Source organism: Gambusia affinis, linkage group LG20 (assembly GCF_019740435.1).
Source record: "Gambusia affinis linkage group LG20, SWU_Gaff_1.0, whole genome shotgun sequence".
NCBI classification, from domain to species: domain Eukaryota; kingdom Metazoa; phylum Chordata; class Actinopteri; order Cyprinodontiformes; family Poeciliidae; genus Gambusia; species Gambusia affinis.
Window position 1 is genome coordinate 22,881,362 of NC_057887.1, and position 20,723 is coordinate 22,902,084.

The 20,723-nt window shown below is 39.0% G+C and overlaps 3 protein-coding genes across 14 annotated transcripts in view; 2 read left to right on the forward strand and 1 right to left on the reverse strand.

The window, feature by feature from the left end:
- rhbdl1 (rhomboid, veinlet-like 1 (Drosophila)) overlaps positions 1-5,935 on the forward strand; it is a 43,292-nt gene extending 37,357 nt beyond the window's left edge. For 8 of the 9 annotated variants that reach the window (XM_044101646.1, XM_044101647.1, XM_044101652.1 and 5 more), the window contains 2 exons: positions 72-132; positions 1,971-5,935. In XM_044101646.1, the coding sequence (XP_043957581.1) occupies positions 72-132; positions 1,971-2,242 (333 nt within the window). In that variant the 3' untranslated portion in view covers positions 2,243-5,935. The remainder of the gene's footprint in view (positions 1-71; positions 133-1,970) is intronic. The other variant, XM_044101654.1, reaches the window with a different exon arrangement.
- A 2,906-nt stretch (positions 5,936-8,841) lies between these two features.
- On the reverse strand, positions 8,842-14,005 carry zgc:112496 (uncharacterized protein LOC541336 homolog). Of its 4 annotated transcripts, none has more exons than XM_044101661.1 (7): positions 13,906-14,005; positions 12,484-12,627; positions 11,710-11,803; positions 11,407-11,472; positions 11,035-11,194; positions 9,872-10,024; positions 8,842-9,797 (listed from the first exon to the last, which is right to left on the reverse strand). In XM_044101661.1, exons 2-7 carry the CDS (start codon positions 12,603-12,605, stop codon positions 9,634-9,636), a joined length of 759 nt encoding a protein of 252 aa, XP_043957596.1. In that variant the 5' UTR covers positions 12,606-12,627; positions 13,906-14,005; the 3' UTR covers positions 8,842-9,633. The 4 variants fall into 4 exon arrangements, with proteins under 4 accessions (XP_043957596.1, XP_043957597.1, XP_043957599.1 ...); XM_044101662.1 differs by having other exon boundaries at positions 13,840-13,974; XM_044101664.1 differs by lacking the exon at positions 11,407-11,472.
- On the forward strand, positions 13,895-20,427 carry wdr24 (WD repeat domain 24). Its single transcript, XM_044101656.1, has 11 exons — positions 13,895-14,030; positions 14,772-14,836; positions 15,403-15,890; positions 16,271-16,448; positions 16,953-17,625; positions 17,945-18,045; positions 18,112-18,227; positions 18,301-18,405; positions 18,640-18,983; positions 19,075-19,259; positions 19,991-20,427. The coding sequence occupies exons 3-11, from the start codon at positions 15,410-15,412 to the stop codon at positions 20,157-20,159; spliced, it is 2,352 nt and encodes a 783-aa protein (XP_043957591.1). The 5' UTR covers positions 13,895-14,030; positions 14,772-14,836; positions 15,403-15,409; the 3' UTR covers positions 20,160-20,427.
- The last annotated feature ends 296 nt before the right edge of the window (positions 20,428-20,723 follow it).

Sequence of the window (20,723 nt, forward strand, 5' to 3'; positions counted from 1 at the left end):
TAATATGTCTGATGTTAGCTTTCTGTCATATTTCTGCCCTGACTTGATTTTTTTCCTGCTTTGTGTTGCAGAACTGGGCCGGGATGCGCTGTCCGTACAAACTGCTCCGCATGATCCTGGCGCTGGTCTGCAGTACGTTTCCTACATTCACGATAAAAACACAAAACCAAACCATATCATAACCAAAACTTCAAATCAGATGTTGAACTTTATTCAGCAGGAAGTTTACAAAGCAGCCAAGTAAAATAGTACTTCAGAATTTAACTGAAAATAATAATTTAGGAAAACTAAGTCAGTTTTCTAGAAAAAAAAAATAAGGATTTAAAAGTTGCAAATTTTCCAGAAACAACTCAGAAATATTTGAGAGAAAAAGATCAAATTCTGAGTTTGAAAAGTCAAAAATGTGCTAGAAAACCTGAGAAATGTTTGCTGAAAAAAATTAGATTTTAAGATTAATCTCATAAAACTTTGAGAAAAACAAAAATTTTAAGATTAATCTTGGAAATTTTCTAAAGACAAACATGAAAAATTCTCAGCTTGAAAAATCAAAATTTTTTTGACTTTTGAAAATGTTTCTATAAAATAGTTTTCTAGCAAATTTGCAACTTTTCAATTCTCATCTTTCTGATTGGCCGCCATTCAAACTGATGAAGCTGCTTTGCTCCTTGAGCTAGCTTAGCTAGCAGTGCTAAATGTAAAGTTTCTGACCCTCCAGACGCCCACAGGTGGGAAACATTCCTGCAATAAACCTTGAAAACTCGCTGGAACCAGAAAGTCTGAGGCAGCGTTGATGTGAAAGAAAGTGGTAATGATGGCGGCTAGCGGCTAGCAGTTAGCAGCTAGCAGCTAGCGCTGCTCAGCAATATGTTCCCTCCATCTGTCCGGCCGCCCCCGAGCAAACAGCGACGGATCGTCCAAAACAAAGTCTGACGCTGAAACTGAATCATGGCTCCGTTCAGCCAGAGGGACGCCTGGTGAAACAGGAGCAACGAGCTCCGAGTCTGGAAGGAAGACGCTTTTAATCCGTCTGCAGCTGGAAAAAGAAACATCTGAACTGTAACCCGTTAAATTCACTGTAAAACATGGTTTCACAATTTAAAAACCTGGAATAGAAGAAAATCTGATCAAATAAACACTTGAAATCCTTTGATCTCCTCAGAAATGTCTTTGATCCAGGAAAAAATATGAAGTTATGAGAATAAAGACAAATATTAGCAGAACAAAGATGTAATAGAAATAGAAGAACGTTGTAAAATTTCAAGAAAAACATTTTCCTGATTCTTTTTTCACAGTTGTAATAAAAAAATAATAAAATGATTTTACCACCAAAAAGTCATAATAATACCATATATTAGCATAATTAATTTGGAATTTTATGAAAGTAATTTCTAAAAATAAAAAGTTGAGCATCAGTCCTGCTTTAGTTTCAGTTCTATAAATAATCTTTTCACCTAAATGTCACATTATTATCAGCAGCAGGACTTTGTAGCGACGCTTTAAAATGAATTTTAATAATAAAATAATTATTAATAAATAAAAATAATTTAGATTTTAATGAGAAACGGGGAAAGTTAGCCGAGTTGAAACTGCAGAGCTTAAGAACTATTGAAGCTTTTTCTTATTAAAATTAATTTTACAACTTTCATCTTTATTCTGTTATTTTGATTTTATCTTGTAATATTACGACTTTCTTTATATTATAAAATCATAATATTATTTTTGTAATATTATGTCTTTAATCTTGTATTGTGACTTATTTGATCTGTCTCAGTGTTTCTTTAACTTTGATAGAAATAATCCGGCAGATTATTTCATGCATAATTAAATTTATCAATATTAAATAAGTTTTTCTTGTTTCCAGTTTGCTGAAAACTGGTTTCCTCTGTAAACCAGATTAAACTAGTTGTTGATATTTAGTGTTTTGCCATGTCTGGCCCGCAGCACCACTAATCTCTGGGTTCTGCCTGCAGTGAGTTCGGAGGTCGGCCGCGCCGTCTGGCTGCGCTTCTCGCCGCCGGTGCCGTCGTCGGGGCCGCAGCCCAGCTTCATGGCCCACCTGTCGGGCGCGGTGGTGGGCATCAGCATGGGGCTGCTCATCCTGCGCAGCTACGAGGAGAGCCTGCAGAAGCAATGCTCCTGGTGGGTCATCGTCTTCTCCTTCATCACCTTCCTCCTCTTCGCCATCTTCTGGAACATCTTCGCCTACGAGCTGCTGGGCGTCCAGATCCCCCCGCCGCCATGATGGCGGCTCCGCTCTGCTCCCCATCCCACCAAACTAACAAACAATCCAACCAGAATAATCGGTAACTCTTCAACTGCAGGGCGAGCGAGAGAGAAAAGAGCCGACATCAACATGAAGGAGACTTTCTGTTTTCATTCTGTAAATTATGACACTTTTAGTCCAAAGTTTAATAACAGCTGTAAGCATTTCTGCAGACTCCTTCCTGCTGCTGCTGTTTATCGTGTTCATGACGGCGTTTGGTCACAGCTGCGCTCGGCCCGTCAGCTGAAGCGTTACCGAATCCTTTTTTACAGAAACTTTGCCAATCAAAGAAATGTTTCTCTTTTATTAAAGAGGGATTACAGTAGCAACAGCTGGAAGCTCCTCTGAGCTTTCTGTCGTTTTTATATGAATATGTAGAAAACCTCATCTGCATCAACCTGCCGTTTGTTTTCCGTTTGCTTCATTCATGCAAAGACCTTAGACAAGAAGATGCTGACATCATCATATGTGCCTCTGGAAGGAAAAAGTTTCTGGACTAAAAGGCATCAGTGACGTGTAAAAGTTGGCAGGTTTTCCTGCTGTAGTTGCCAAACTGAAAAACACAACAAACATCCAGGAAGAGCAGCTCAGAGTGAAACTTTCATTTATTTAAAAAAGATTGGAGATGCACCGATCAGATTGGAGTCGGGACGATTTTCCACTGATTTGCTCTGATTGATCAGCTTGTCATGTAAAACTTTTATTTTTTATCGCCAGAACAGCATAAAGTCACCTAAATTCAAAAATAAAGCTTCCAAACGGCATAAAATTTCACTATTTATGTGATCATTTTTACACGACGCCGCCCCTATAAAAGAAACTTATTTTTGATCTTCCCATCTTTTAGTGATTTTTATTTAAAACAAACCCAAAGTGTTGCTTTCTTTCTTTAATGCATGTTTGATTACTCCTCTAATCACCATGGCAACCATTTAGCTGTTAAAACGCCTGGATGGACCAAGCCCCGCCTCCGAGGTGCAGCTCCTCCCCCTTTCAGCTCCTCCAGACTAGCAGCAGCAATTAGCAAACATCAGCTGAGCTCATTACAGGAGCTGCTGCTCAGAGCAACTCTGGTAAAAATGCTAAAGGGTTGATAGAGGAGCCATGTTGGGACGACTTCCTGGAGGCGGAGCTTCAAGAAGAGCAGGAGCTTCTTAAAGAGACAGAGACCCAATTTCACAGAGTTAAATCAGGAAGTTACATTTCTTTTAAGTCAGATTTGACATAGCTAGCATTTTTATAACTGAAGAGTTTTGCTATAAAATGGCCGCCATGTGCCTGGAAAATACATAATATTTAAAAATCAAGTTTTTATTTCTGCTTCTTCTATTAAAGAATCTGTGGCACTTTTTTTCCTCATTTTTTAAACTTTATAATTCTTAGAAAATAAAAATAATAATTGATCAGATTTAAAATCCGCAAAAAAATTTAAAAAAGAAAAACATTGGAAATCGGTGCATCTCCAGTAAAGATCAGTTAGCATCCTTTAGCATCAGCTCATCCAACAACATTTTCTGCATTTTTTTGGTTTGTCATGACACCTACACTGTGGATACAGAAAATAGTTCACACACACACACACACACACACACACACACACACGCCTGACGCAAAGCCACAAAGTCAGAAAAAGAAAAGTGACTGTAATCCAGCGATCGGGCGCCTCTCCTTTCGCAGCCGCCATGTTTGTACTGACGTGTAAAATATGCTATCTCATGCTCTGTGGTTTCCATGACAACACTCACACACCAACTCACACACACACTCGATGCTCTCCGGTTCCTTTGAGAGTAACCGCTGCCTGATTCTGTCTGTCAACGTGAGCGAACCGACGTCGACGTGCCTCGGATCAAAAGCTGAACTCAGAGAGGCGACGCCCGCCTGACCTTTGACCTGCGTCAGGCCGAGTTAATACCTCAGTTTCTCATTCTTCTTAGGGACTGTAAACATTTGTAAAGGAATGTAACTGTAAAAACAAAAAAAGACGAAGTGTCAGTCTGTTGTCCCCGTTTCTCCCTCCATGGTGGATGTGTTCCTGTTCATTCCAAACCCAAAACATATTTATCGGGATTTTCCTGCTTTGAAGGGAAAAGGAGGAAAAATTTCAAATGGTGCAAAATATTTGGTGTGGTTGTCCTGATGAATCCCGATCGGCTTCGGTCCGGTTTGACAGGGAACCACCAACCAGATTTTATAAATCTTTAGTCAGTGCTTTATATATTAAGCCATAGGAAACAGTACGGAGGGCCAAAAGGGCCACAATGTTTTATTTAAATGATTAAATAATTATTTATTTCAGATGCTCAATGAAGTTGGAAATAAACATTTTAAGTAGATTAATCTATTCCTCATCATTTATATGATGGAAAAGACACTAAAATTTGAGAATTATTAGAAATAAATTGATTTATTCATTTATTTAAATGTCATTTTTTTAGATACCAAAAAAATTTGTTCCAATTATTTCTTCCCACATTTAAACATGACATTCCCTTTTAACTCACTTAAATAATAATGAATTGATTTGTTTATTTAATATATTTATGTCCAGTTCTTTTTAGTGCGGACAGATGAATAATAATCTAAATGATCTTACATATTTATGTGATTCTGGGGCTTTTTTACCCGTCATACAGCCGATGAGGACGAAACGCTTGATGGTTTGAAACTTTGTAGAAATGTGTGACTGCGTGGATGTTTGATCATCCATTATGTGAAATTGTTCTGATTTGTTCAAACCTCTGAGATGCTTTCATGTAGCTGAACTCATGTTGTTTTGTTTACTTCCTGTTCATAGAGTAGCAGCATTACTTAGCAAGCGCCCACACCTCCAAGTTGCCCCTACGCTCCGCCTGAATGCAGCTTCGCCAACAACAAACTGGAAATATTCAAGTTTCTGATGGTGGTAACATTTACTGAATGCTTCTGGATAATTTAGTCCAAAAGTTGTCTAAAGGGATTTAATTTAATTTATTAATTTATTTCAGCAGGTACAGGAAGCGTCTCCTTAAAGAGGCGGACGAGTTCGAAGCAGCTTCAATAAGCCATTTTCAGATCAACTTCAACAGGAAGAGAGCTGCCAATATTTGGCTGTGATCGATCTTTGAAACTTATCAGGAAGTGACACTGAAGGCCTGTTAGCCTGTAATGAGGTTAATGTGCCTCTTTAGTCTAAGATTCAATGGAAACAGACGGAAAGGGCTACGCACTGGATCCGCACACTAACTGTGAACTCAACTGACAAAAACCCAAAATCAAAATATCTTCAGATTAATCTGAACATTTAGTTCTGGGTTTTTAAAATGTTTTGTTGCTGTTTCCAAAAAAGCTATTCTAGAATCTGAATTTATATCCAGATGCCAAACCACTGTCCCGATACGTCTCGATACATTCCGACATGTTCCGATACGTCTCGATACGTCCCGATTAATCTCTGAAATTTTCAAGAAAAAGCTCAAAATTTTCTCATTTTAAAAGATCAAAAATTTCTGACAAAAACTCAAAGTCTGAAATTAATATGAAACGTTTTCTAGATTTTTTTTTTTTTTTTACTTTCTCAGTTTGAAGAGTCAAAAATTTGCAAGAAAAACTCAGAAATTTTGAGATCCATCTCAGAATTTTGGAGGGTTTTTTCCCCCGGAAATCTACTCTTTTTTACGTACCATGTCCTTACTGCTCTGGTCCTCCATAATCCTGTTCTGAATCTGTCAGAGAAGTTAGCCGTAGCGGATGTTAGCCGTAGCGGATGATAGCCGTAGCGGATGATAGCCGTAGCGGATGATAGTCGTAGCGGATGATAGCCGTAGCGGATGATAGCCGTAGCGCTAACATCTGTAGCTGCTCTGTGCCAACAAGCCGCGCCAGGTTGCCTTTTCTTAGCGTTTAGTTGTTAGGTTTAGGTAATTCTCAGTGCAGGACAATTATTCAGCTTCTGCAGCTCCTGAAATCAAATGTATTCATAAACAGGAAACATTTAAAATCTGCTAAACAACTTCTTTAACGTTTTCAACTAACAGTGCTTCATTTCCACCAGGTCTTATTTAGCTGCATTTTGAATCACAAAATTAGCATCAATGTAAACAAAGCAACTCTTTTGTTTTTAAAAGTTAGAGGTTTTCTGCTTTTTTCCATCTTTCTTTTCCAGTTTCTTGGTTTTGCTGCAGATTATTCACACGTTCACAACAACTGAGCAACTATTGGCCACGCAACATGAAAAAAGAAACTTTCCAGGTGATTCTGAGATTATCCAGACAAACGTCATGCCTGCGCTGCTGTGGTAGTTTTTCATGAGCTGCTTTCTTGTATCGATAAAATGGTGCCAAGCTTACGAGGCTCGATCTCTGACACCAGAGAAAGAGGTCGTGCCGAAACAGCGTTTACAAAAAAAGGATGAAGAAGCTATTTTTCTCTGGGTCAAAACTAAAGGAAAACTAAATTTACGAGTGGATAATTTATATCCAAATCCTCATGAATTACTTCACAAACTATTGTACTTTTTAAATGTTCTGAATGGAACCATTTTATATTGTATATATATGAATATATTTTGTTTTACTTTGTACTGTTCATTGTACTTTGCTTTAATTTAGAAACAATATAAATAAAGAATAATACTGTGGCCACACGGTGCTGCTGACTTTTCATTTTTACTAAGTGAATATTAAACATACGCTTCCTATCAGTAACATAAACGCTCCCCATCGACATTCATTTTAATTAAATTTGGGGTTTTAATGATTTATTGGCATCTGCCGTATAAATGTGAAGGAAACATTGCGCCTAATTAGCGTTAATTAAATTATTTACTTTCCTTTTGTCAGTGTTAATGCGTCCCGAACCGCAGCCTGCGCTCCACATTCTAACAAATGAAAAACATTATACATCTGCGTATAAGTACAATTTATATCCTTACGTGTGGCTCGATCCTGATCCTGCTACTATTCTTGTTGCCGTTTATTGCTAGCTCTCATGCTAACGCTAACATAGCAATACGGCTAAAGTAAGCATTTTAGCTCATTTTTGACATTAGCGACGTTTAGCTTGCTGAATACGGTAGATTTAGGTTGGTCAACATGTACATCATATACATATGTAAATTTCTGTCTGTGCCGCGCATTATATTGAATACATTTTAGCTAACTTTAGCATTGTTGCTAATTTTTAGCAGGAGATCCCCCGGCTTGATAAATGGATATTTTCTAGTTTTAACTGTTCTTTTCTCCGTGTGAACTGATAATATAACAAAGAACAAAATGATTTATAAAGATAAATCATTTTGCAAATTATGCAAATTTATGATAATTAATCAAAATTCTCAGGCTCTATATATAAATATATTCACTAATGTCTAGTTGGATGTAACAAAATAACTATTTTGTTAAACTAACTCGATCTCTCACCAAACTCCAGCTGTCTCTCTAAAGAAAGTAGCAGAAGGAAAGAATTGTTGCCTGAAATCCTAAAACTCTGTGATGTCATATAAAACTCTGTGATGTCATAACAGACCAAATTCCATCCAGGTTGAGTCAGCTTAGCAACCGTTGCTAGGTGTGAAGAGTCCTCAGTCACATGATCAAAGAGGTCTGGATAGAATAAGAGCAGAAAAGATTATGTGAAAAACTGAGAAACACCACAGGTGATAACAAAGAGAAACATTTAAAATACAACATTATGAGACAGAATTAAATAATAATGTTTATATTTCATATTTCTCTCCAGCTTTGTCAGTTTTTCTCTTTTCCTCATTCATTCAGTTCTATCCTGTCTCATCTTTTATCAGTCTGCCAGTATTCAAAAACAGACATAATATCATCTCAATTTCCCCCAAAACATTCAAATGTATAGGTGACATACCTAAAATTTACAATTTAAGAAATAAAATTGTTTGTTAAGAAAAGCTTGGTTTTATTTTACCGTGAACCAAATCTTTATGACGGCAAGAATTAGCCCAGTTCCAACAAAACACGTTGATTCACACAAACCGTATCAGGTCAGCTGGTCAAAACTCGAGCTCTCCTCTTCCAGCTTGTTGTCCTTTCTGGCAGCGCGCGCTGCTCTTCTTGATTTTTATTGGTTGTTGGCTCTGCTGCTCTTCTTCTCTGGAACGTTAACAGTAGCTACCGTAACTGCTGTTGTTGCGCGCAACACGCTCACTCACGCTTTCTACTCTCTGGAGTCTCCGGCTATTGTAATAACAATCTATAGGAAGCTTTTTTTTCTCTCTCATTTATAAAACGTTAAAATCGGGGACTTTTCCGGGAACGGCTTCACCCGGGGAGAGGCCATCGAAATCGGGGACGTCTGGTCACCCTGTATTAGACCAGTCTGGTAGAATAAATTTGAATTACTGCTGCTTGATGTCTGGAAACTATTTAACAATAATACTATTGATGAAGATTGTAATAACGTCCATTTTTCTACCACTTGTTGATCAGTAAAAGTAAAAATTATTATTTTTTTAACTGCAACACAAAATAACAATGTAATATCTTAAAACAAATTGTGTTTTTCTGTATCTAATTGTAAATACTACAAAAAGAAAGTTAAAACTGAAATCAAAATTGGTTGCAGATGCATACTTTCTTCCATAAAGAAAACTTTATTCTTTCTACAAATATAAAAGATACAAAATTAAAAACCTTTAGACATCCTTTACAGTTTGGAGTTTTTTAAGTGTGGGTGTCGTTTGTAAACTGAGTCGGAAACTAAATAATTTGGGTTATTTAGCTTGTAATAAAAAAAATAAATAAATCAGGGTTCATTTTCCACTCATATTTTCACTATGTAATTAATTAATTTATAAATGTTAGTTTCAAACTAAACACTGAGCTGCAAATAAAATATTTAGCTAGCAAGCTAAATATTCCTCTTCAAACTAAATAATTAGATATTTAGTTTAGCTTAAAGCAAAGTAATTAGCTAAATATTTAGTTCAAACTAAATATTTTCTTCGCAAACTAAACGGTATAAATACTTAGCTAGATAACTATTTAACTAAATAGTGAGTAAGCTAAATTTAACAGCAAGGTAAATATTTAATGAAACATTTATTTAGCTAACTAACTAGTTTACAAACTAAACATACATTCAGCAAGATAAATATTTAGCTAACTAATTTCAGTTTGATAAAATATTTTGTTTGGAGCAAAATATTTAGTATAAAGCTTTAGCTCCACAATAAATATTTAGCTTGCTAACTAAATTTTTAGTTTGTTAAGTGAATATTTAGAGTGTAAATGGAGTATTTAGTTAGAAACTGTGACTTTTATAACATTGTGAAAATTTGGATTTTGGAAAATGAATCCTCTTGTATCAGACTAATTAACCCAAATTGTAATTTACTGACTAACTCCACAAACGTCGCCGTGTTTCTAAGCAGTTTTAAGCTTCTTGGCCGGCCTCTGGTCGCAGTCTGAGGTCTGCGCGTCGCCGCCCTTCAGATCCTCCAGAACAGGAAGTTGCAGCTTGGTCGCCGTCGCCGTCGCCCACAAACACAACTCCAGCCTGTGAGGCGTCCAGTCCTGCTGCGGATCCACTGAGAGCAGAAAGCAAAGCCACAGATCTCCATCTGCTCTGCAACAAACCCTCAGCAGCTGGGCGTCGCCTCACCTCGGTTTAGTTTGGCAGCCTGGGCGGCCATCTTGTCCAGGTAGAGCGCGTAGTGCTTGGCGGTGTACTGGACGGGCTGCAGCCCAGGAACGCTCTCCACTGCTTCATCAGACATGAACGCAGTCAGAGCCGGAGCCGCTGCTGCCAACACCGCTGCAACAAAACACCCTACGTCACCCTACGTCACCCTACGTCACCCTACGTCACCCTACGTCACCCTACGTCACCCTACGTCACCCTACGTCACCCTACGTCACTCTACGTACGCAGAAAAGTACGGGGTTTTCTGCAACATTCTCTAATTAATTTCAACATTTCAACAGTTTTTTTTCTAGCAAATTTTTGACTTTCAAACTGAAATTTACTTGTTTTTTCTCTAGGAAATCTGTGGCTTCAAATTTCCCTGATTTTTATGAAAAATTTTTGTTTGTTTTTTTTTCTCACAAATTTTCAAGATTCAAATACAGATTTCTGAGATTTTTATGGAAAATGTTTTGACTTTTCAAATTCAAATGTTCTTATATTTTATAGAAAGTTTAAGAGTTTTTTTTTTAAAGAAATTTTGTTTTCTTGTTATTACAGAACTTTTGAGATTTTTCTAGTATTTCTTTTACTTTTTAAACTTAATTATTTTGGAAAATGGTTTTTTTTTAGATGTTTCTAGCAAATTTGTGACTCTTATCTAATTTCTGAGATTTTCTAAGAAATGTTCAACTTTTAAAACTCAGAAATTTTGTTTTTACAGAAAATTTGAGATTTTTCAAGCAAACTTTGAACTTTTCAAATTAAAAAATGTTCTTGTTTTTTTCTTATGAAATATGTAGGATTTTCCAGTGGAAATTAACTCCTTCTATTGCTTTTTTAATATCTACATCAGCCCTAATACGCTGTTAAGCGTCTCTGTGTGTAGAAGGTTTTAGTTTGATGTTTTATGATTTCATCTTTGAAAGATGTTGAACAGATAAAGTTTTACTTCCTTGCTTGCAGACTGAGTCGTGTCCAGGTATTCAGATCAGATCCTCCGTCTGACGGTTGAGCAAGACTCTGTGAACTTATTGGAAAATCAATCGTCCAGACTACCAGCCATCGCTGTGAAATATTGAGCTGCCTGCTGTGATTTACGGCTGCTGTATTCATGCAGAGGGGAGTGAGAAGACGGCAACCTGAGGCTGTGGCGGGGCCGACGCCTTTCAGGCCGCTGAGCTCAGCGACGGCCGCCGGGACGTCGGGCAGGAGGCCCAGCGCCGTTCTGGAGCGTCTCTGGACGGCGTCCTCGCTGTTGGAGGCCACCAGCTGCTGCAGCCTCGGCCTGAACTTCCCCCTCTGGACAGACACACGAGACACACGTTGCCTTTACATCATGAATGCCAGCAAAACCTCGTCTGGATGACACCAGCAAAATATCAAGTTGGCCAATTCTATGGGCAATGGAAACGCAGCTGCTGTGATTATTGCAGGAGCCATTTGCAGAAGAGAGATGCTGCCTTTCTAATTGAGATTATGTAAATTAAGGCACAAATTTAGCAAAAACTCACATTTTTGATGGAAAGTTTTCTGCACGAGGATGACCTGGGTTTTTGAAATTGCTTTATTTCAGAGAACTACAACGGAAACAACAGGATGTTACTACTGCCGGAAACTACAAAGAAGACAACGGGAAGTGTTAGGATGATGATGTTTTCTAGTGACTTATCGCGTGAACAAACATATTCACATGATTTTAATTTCATTTCTTATTTAGTGGAAACACAGCAGTGGCAAAAATGTATTTTCCAACATCAGAAGAAAACGTTCTGTGTACATTTGTAATGGAAACAGCTAGCAGGGTTAGCACTTACTGTTAGCTTCCACTCCATTAGCATCTTCAGCTCTGACAGAGTGATGTGTTTTTTGGGTCGACTCAAAATCAGCACCGGCAATTCCTCCTGGTACCTGATCAGACAGTTAACCTTACAGCTGCAGAATGTCACTTTTATAAAAATGCATTTTCTTTATCATATTTGTTGAAACTGTCACCATGTGGTAACAGTTTGACAAGAGACAAATGATCTAGGAGCTTTAAAAGTCAATAGTTGGATAGAAAAAACTCAGACACTTTGAGATCCAAGTGGAAAAATTTAGACTTTTGAAATTCAAAATTTCCTGAACTTTTTCTAGAAAATATTTTAACCTAATCTAGTTTAATCTGGAAAATTTTCAAACTTTCAACTTTATATATTTCCTGTTTTGGCTCTAAGATCTCTGAAAATAATCTCAAAACCTTTTTAAATAATTTTTCTAGAAATGTTTTGACTTTTCAAACTGACCAGATTCTTTTTTTTTTTTTTTTTTTTTAGAAATTTTCTAATGTATTCACATTTTTTTCTAACAAATATTTGACTTTTGAAACTCAGAAATGCTTTTTCTTTTCTCTTAAAAATTTCTAAGATTTATCTAAAAACATAAATAAATTCTAGGACATTTTCCACTTTTTAAACTCCGCAATGCCATGTTTTTCTACAAAAATTCTGAGATTAATGCAAAAATATTTCACTCTTTAGCGGAAATTTACTCTTTTTTTACTCTTTTCTTTAATGGCGCTGATGTGGTTTTGTGTTGAAATGGTAAATTACCATTTGTCAAGCTGCAGTAGCTTCGGCTTCTTGGCCTTTGCCGTCGCCTCTACCACGTCCCAGTACTTCTCGTAAATTCTCCTCCAAACTTCCGCTTCCCCGCAGCCGAACAGGGCGGCCATATTGGAGAGGTCTCGGCTTCAACTAAAAATCACAGCAGAAGAAGGATGTTTGCTTAAACTTTCAACATAAAGCACAACAAAACACATTAATAAACGTATTTCAATTGAAATAATCTCGATTAGATTCTTGTTCTTCTGAAAGTTTTGTTGGCAGTTTACAATCGCAGTGTTTTACCGCCATCTGCTGGACAGAGGGAGTAATCCACTAAATAGAAAATTTTAATTTTGAGAAACTTACAAAAATAAAACGTAATATGTTATCTCAATTAATTGTGTGTCTTTTTAGTACTTTGTTAGTCCTTTAGCTGTTGAAGATGAGTTAGATGTACTTAATATATTGACTACAGTTATTGGAAGTCTTATTCTGTGTAAATTGAACATTAACCAACATATTTTTTGTGTATTGATCATTTTAATTTGATAAAATACAATGTCTGTTACTGGTTTCCATAGTTGTTGACTGTAATATGTGTTTATAATATTTTTATGCTTTCATGATGCAAAGCACTTTTAACTGCCTTGAAGCTGAAACATGCTGTTCAAATAAATAAACTTGATTGATAGATATTCTCTTGTGAATTTTCTACATTTCACTCTGATGAATGTTTTCCCGTAATATGTAAATCACTACTTAGAAGCTCCATTATATTATCTATCCCTCCTCTCCTATTAATTATCTTTTTTTATATAGATGCCTTCTTTATTCTGTGTACATAATTTTTCCTGCCAAGTTGTATTGATGTCATCTTTAATAATTACTTTAACCTCTGTTTTACTCAATTCCAATTTCCAGGGATTAAAACAATTGATAAAAGTTCTTTAATATTATTAATAAACAAATATTTAGACACCAGATTTTCTTCCAGTTCCAGTTGAGAAAAACTGTCATCGTCTTCTTCTTCGGAAGGTGAACGGGGCCGCTTTGCGTAATTCTCGCGAGATTATAGTGAAATAGTATTTCCGGTGTTGCAAGCAGTTAGCAACAACTTCAGAACATAAGGTGTGTAGCTTGACACCGCTTTATTTTTTGAAATTGCTAAACCTTATAAACTTTGTGGGGGTTTTGTATCGCAGTTGTTCACAATTTTATATCTAAAACCTTTTCCCGCCTTTCGCGCATACTGTCTGTGTAAGTTCTGGTGGACCGGCTAATGTTAGCATCATACTGCGGTCTTGTTTATGGTGGAAGTAAGCTGAGCGTTCTGTGAGCTTAGCCGTTTTCTGTCCAACTCACCAGCAGAGAGAGGAGCTGGAAGGAAACGGACTGTTTTGGATAAATAAATTTAGCAGAGAAATGAACCTGCAGCGGAGCGGCGAGTCGGTAGAAGCTCGTTAGGAAGCGGGCAGCCTGTCTGTGGCTCTGCTAGCGCATGTTGCTCCGGGGATGATCTTCACGTGAGCACCGAGAGGCTTCTTATCAATCAGGTGATTAGAATATGTCGTTTTTAAATCTTTACTTAATTTCCAACTATGTTAACACTAAAAACAACAAACATACAGCTATACAAACGGGCATCACAATAAATGCAAAAGCAAAAATGTTATTAATATTTTTATAATAAATTACAGTAAAAGATTTATTTGAAATTGGTGAATATAACATTTCATTCCATTTTATATGGTTAATAAACATTACTATTTACTATGATGCTCCGGAAAAAGCTGCAATAGTTTCCCAAACTTTTCTAAAGGTCATTTAAAAGATATTTGAGTATCTGGTGTTTCAATGTCAAAACATTAATTATTCGTAATATACAAAGTTGAGCAATCAATCAATCAATCAATCAATGATTGGTTACATTTCTACTGTATCAAAGCACCCAGAAAGCCAAAGGTCATATTGATGCAATGGATCATTTTTACTCACCATTCTAATAGTGAATTTTTTACAACATGTTAACATTAAGCAGGAATTTTCATAATTAAATATCCTACTCAAACGTAATCTATTCAGACATGAACTCATAATTTTAGTCTTGAAGATTTTTTTCACACATTATCATTGTTTGGCAGTTTTTATTTAATAAGAGAACATAACCTTTTAATTTTACAGTTTCTCGTGATGTCTTTTAGTTTGTAGTTAAAAAAGACTTAAGTTTGTCTTTTGGGAGTCAGACGGTGTCGTCCTGTGAAACCCGTGCTGACCCAGATGTTTCTCACTCACAGGTTGCCTCTCATGGGAGGAAACTGTCCATCTGCACAGATTGATGAAGCCATCAGTTCTTCACAAAGTCAGTCCTGCAGCTGATATAATTATTAATATGTCTACAGTTTATTTATTGTTTCTGATACAAACCAAGGCTCGATTGTTGTGTACTTATTTTGAATGCCAAATGTTGGTAGAATATGTAACTTTTTTTATTTAAAAAAATATTAAGTTAATTTTTAACATTTCTGTCATTTCACTTATTTTTCTTAGATATTATTTAAAACTATTCTGTAAGATTCTGTACTGAATCAAATTCTATCAGTTTAGGATTTTTTTTTTTGCACTTCTACTCTTTTTTTATTTATTATTATTTCATGTTTTTTCTTTATTTATGGATGTGTTGCTTTAATTTTTCAAATTTATATTGTTTTTTTAAATATATAAATTTTTTTTTATTTGTTGGTTTATTTAAATGTTTAAATTTTTTTATTTATATAACATTTTTTAAATGTATGTTATTATTTTCTTAATTTATATTTAAATTCTTATTTGTTGGCTTAATTAATTTTTTTATTGTTTATGTATTTCACAGATTGGTTTTTCTTTAAATCATTTCTTTTTAACTTTTCTTTACTGTTTTTGCTGCAGCAGGAAGATGGAGAAAATGTCTCGGGTCACGACGGCCCTCGGCAGCTGCAGCATCACCGGCCGAACCATGTTCTGCCACCTGGACGCTCCGGCCAACGCCATAAGCGTGTGCCGGGACGCCGCCCAGGTGGTCGTCGCCGGGCGCAACATCTTCAAGATCTACGCCTTGGAGGAGGAGCAGTTTGTGGAGAAGCTGAACCTGCGCGTCGGCCGCAAACCGTCGCTGAACTTCAGCTGCGCCGACGTCATGTGGCACCAGATGGAGGAGAACCTGCTGGCCACGGCCGCCACCAACGGCGCCGTGGTCACCTGGAACCTGGGCAAGCCATCGCGCAACAAGCAGGACCAGCTGTTCACGGAGCACAAACGCACCGTCAACAAGGTGTGCTTCCACCCGACGGAGGCCTACATGCTGCTGAGCGGGTCGCAGGACGGCTTCATGAAATGCTTCGATCTGCGCAAGAAGGAGTCAGTCAGCACCTTCTCAGGTAATCAACTATAGAACACAGAATATAGATGAACAGGAAACTTGATTAAAAGATATTAGAGACGTTTTGATCATGAATTTATTTCACACTAATAAACATTTTACAAATAACAATATTAACTAAAGATTAAGTAAAAATGTGACAGTAAAGAAAAATTGTCTTAAGGAATATAAAAATGTTGAGAAAATGGAAGGATCTCCTGTAGCAGTCAGTGTTGCACCAGATCTGGCTAAGCCTCTGACTGAAGACTTTCTGTTTGAGTGTCTGATGAAGGGATGCTCCACTGTAACTTACTAAACTTTGAAATGTAAAATTTTAGTGGTAATAAACCGAACAGTAAAAACCTGCTGCTGTTTTTTCTGGCTGGCGTTTCGGTGCAGGTCAGTCAGAGAGCGTGAGGGACGTCCAGTTCAGCATGAAGGATTATTTCACCTTCGCTGCTTCCTTTGAAAACGGGAACGTCCAGCTGTGGGACATCAGGCGGCCGGATCGCTACGAGCGGATGTTCACGGCTCACACCGGCCCCGTGTTCTGCTGCGACTGGCATCCCGATGACAGGTACAGCTGCGCAGCGTTTCCACAGCAACGCAGCTCAAACGCTTTACAGCAGAGAGCAGAACGAACATCAACACACAACAAATATGTTAATCAGTCTTCCAGTTTCTACAGGAGGGTCTCAGTGAAAGGAACTCAGTGTTTCGGCCATTTTCTGGACGTTTGTTCCAGATTTGTGGAGCATTGAAGCTGAATGCTGCTTCTCCATGTTTGGCTCCAGAACAGAACCAGAACCTTCAGAAAGGTCTGGAAGGTTGATGCAATAGCAGCAGATCTTTCAGCTGTTCAGTGATTTATAAACCAACTTCCTGGTTTCAGTGTCTGATTCATTCATACAGACCTGTGAAGTCAATGTGACTATGGATTTTCTTATGTCTTTAAACGTGGAAATGTTCTTCAGCTGATAGAAGACTGACTTTGTAACCGTCTTTATGTGCCTCTAAATGTTAAGGTCAGAGTTTTGTTTTAGAAACCATCTGCTTTCTGCTCTCCTCGTTTGTGTCTCAGGGGTTGGCTGGCCACCGGCGGCAGAGACAAGATGGTGAAGGTTTGGGACATGACCACCAACCGCGCCAAGGAGATCTACTGCGTCCAGACCATCGCGTCGGTGGCTCGCGTCAAATGGCGCCCGGAGAAGAAGTTCCACCTGGCCACCTGCTCCATGATGGTGGACCACAACATCTACGTGTGGGACATCCGCAGACCTTTCATCCCCTTCGCCACCTTCGAGGAGCATAAAGACGTGACCACTGGGATCGTGTGGCGCCACCAGCACGACCCCCACTACCTGCTGTCCGGCTCCAAGGACAGCACGCTCTACCAGCACATGTTCAAGGACGCCACGCGGCCCGTGGACAAGGCCAACCCCGAGGGCCTGTGCTTCGGCCTGATGGGAGACCTGGCCTTCGCCGTCAACGAGAACCTGGTCAGCAGCGACGGCGGCAGGAAGCCGTTCCCTGGGGGCGACCGCCGCTACCCGTTCTTTTCCTTCAAGAAGCCCAACCCGACGGAGCAGTTCGCCCACGTGTCCAGCGCGCTGAGCGTCTTCGAGACGGACTTGGACAGCAGCCGCATGGACTGGTTCGTACAGACGGCACAACTCTACCTCCTCAGTGGGAAGCCGTTTACGGAGCTGTGTGACCATAACGCTGCGGTGGCCCGGGAGCTCAAACGACCGCAGGTAAGACGGGTCAGAACAAAAGCAGGTCCTTTTGGAATCACTAAAGTATTTTTTTAATTAGAATTTGAACCACTTCAATACGGAGAGGTGAATATTATTTTATATTCATTTACGTTCTTTAAATTTCCTCGTTTTATTTTGCTGCAACCAGGAACTGAAGCCAATAAATTAATAGCAACATACTGTATATCACAATAGACGGAACAAAGTTTTGACATTAGATTTTATATAAAATCCTATTAAAAATGTGAAGTTCCTGTTTAAAATGTGTAAAAGTTCAGCAACCAAAATAACAAACCTTTATTTATTTAATCAAAAGGTTTCAACAACGTGGACCATGCTGAGAATCATGTTTTCTGACCCAGCACCCGGTCCAAACCACAGCCTCAGTAAACTGGGCGGTTTACCACTAATGAACAGGTAATCTGATTCACAGATTATAATCCGGATTTCTGGAACAGCAAACCTGAATGTTTCTGCTTTCAGTTTCAGCATGAAAGAAATGGGTCCGGAGAGCAGACTGGAGCGCTGCAAAGGCGACAGCCGGCAGGATAACATCCACCTGGAGCCGGGCAACTCGCACATCAGCAACAACAACGAAGGTAAAGTTGCCGCTTCGCGCCTAAAGCCGGATTCAAACCGTCGTCCTGTGAATCAATCTGACTTTGTTTCCAGAGAACGAGGAGACGGAGGGCAGCGACGGCCCCACAGAGTACATGTTTGGAGACGCAGAGCTGGATGACGACGACCTTTACCCCCTGGAGCACGACAACCAAACGGGTCAGCACACAGATCCCATCAGTAACCAGCAACTCACTCCAGCAGTTTGCACTGGGCACCGCTAGCTAAGCAGCTAGCTGCGCTAACCCTACAGCACTAATCCTAGACATTAGTTCTGCTAACCCAATGGCTTTGGACCAACATATTAAGCTAATGCTGAAGCTCTAATGGATAACTAGCTCCTCTGGTAGCATATTAGCCTGAAGTTAGTTTTTAATCCTGCTTCCTCTGCAGTGCCGGAGGAGCCGGTGTACACGCTGCCTCCGGAGGCCTTCCAGCTGCGCCACGAGATCATCGACAACCTGTCGGCGCCGGAGCACCTGCAGCAGGACAAGGCCGACTCGCCGCATGCCAGCGGCAACGAGGCGGAAGTCGCCTGCCTGACGCCCATCGAGTCGTTCTCGCTCATCTCCATTTCCCAGCCGCTGTACAGCCCGCACTTACACGCCAGCTTCTTCTGCCCCATCGTGCGCGAGATGCTGAGCCACTACGCCGAGCGTGGCGACGTGCAGATGGCCGTGTCCGTGCTCATCGTGTTGGGGGAGAGGATTCGCAAGGAGATCGACGACCTCACTCAGGTCAGGAGACGCAGCAGCAGCAGCAGCAGCAGCGTTTATTGCCGTTTTGATAAGTGATTGGACGGTTTTTGGACCTCTTTGCCCCCCGTAGGAGCACTGGTACATGTCCTACATAGACCTGCTGCAGCGGTTCGAACTGTGGAATGTTTCCAACGAGGTCATCAAGCTGAGTACCTGCAGCGCCATCACCTGCCTCAACCAGACCTCCACCACTCTGCACATCAACTGCAGCAACTGCAAGCGGCCAATGAGCAACAAGGGATGGATCTGTGACAGGTACAAACATCGAGTAAATTTCTGCCCTCTTCAGGTGTTTGCTTTTTCTAAACTCTTCACTTTCTAGATATTTCAGATAAATTTCACATTAGTTACAACTAGCTTTTTAGATACTTCCTATAAAGATTGATTATTGGTTGTTATTTTACCTATTGGGGTCACTTTTGCTAATGCGCTAATTGCATAGCTAATTATTTGTTTAGCCTTTTTAGCAGTTTTGCTAACAGAAAAGGTGTAGAACACTTAGCTTCCCCTAATTGAAGCTCCAGGGTTATTGTCTTTCAGTGTCAGATATAATTTGCATGGAATGTCATACTTTAGCGTTAGCTTTGTTAAAGCAGAACTAATGCTTATGATTAGCGTTTAATGATTAGTGCGGCTAACATTTTTGTTGCTTTCTGAAATAATGCTGCCACTGGCAGGTAGCAGTAAAGTCATGTTAACCTAATGGTTTTGACCATTTTAGCAGAAAATGTACAGTAATTAATTATGCATTAGCTGGAAAAATGTGGAATATGTTTATGTACATTTCTACAAAAACTGGAGAGACTGATTCCATAAAGTTTCCTTTTCATCTCCTGTGAGATTTTTGGGAACTTTTGGACTCACTTCCGCTAATGTGCTAATTATTTGTTTAGCTCTTTAGTATTTTTGCTTAATGAAAATGTTTATTTTGTGCACCTTGTTTAAAAATCAAAGTATAAGTAAGCATGTGCGCGTCTGTCCTGCAGGTGTCGCCAGTGTGCCAGTGCCTGCGCGGTGTGCCACCATGTGGTGAAGGGACTCTTCGTCTGGTGCCAGGGCTGCAGCCACGGCGGCCACCTGGAGCACATCATGAACTGGCTGAAGAACAACTCTCACTGCCCTGCAGGATGCGGCCACCTGTGTGAATACACCTGAGACCCGATCGCACACCTGAGGAACGTTTTCACCCCTCGGAGCGCTCTGCTGCCCCCTGTGGCCTTCATGTGAAATCACACCAACAGGTCCGGTGATTTCTCATCAGCAGAATGTAAAACCAGCGATTGAAATGTTCAACATTTTACAGTTTTCAGATCTGAGTTACTGTTTTACATATTAACACTTATTTTGAGCAACTGTAGATAAACATTAATTTATAACAAGGAAACAGGCTTTGAGTGAAACATTAAAACACTTGGGACGTGAAGTTCTGCTCCGGAAGCCCGTTTGTCTTCACATTATTTACATCAAATAGATCAGACAGACAGAATTTTTAAAAGTTCATATTCCTTTAATTTATTTATATTCTGTCACAATAAAATAAACTTTAATTTGGATTTTTTTTCACATCACATCCAATTTTAATTATTTCTGAACTTTAATTCTTCTTTTTTTCTAAAAAAGAAAAATACAAAATACAGAAAATATTTGTATCCTGTAAGTTTGGAGTATTGAGGCCAAGTTATGAGAATTTTGTTTAATTCTGAGAATAAAACATTAGCA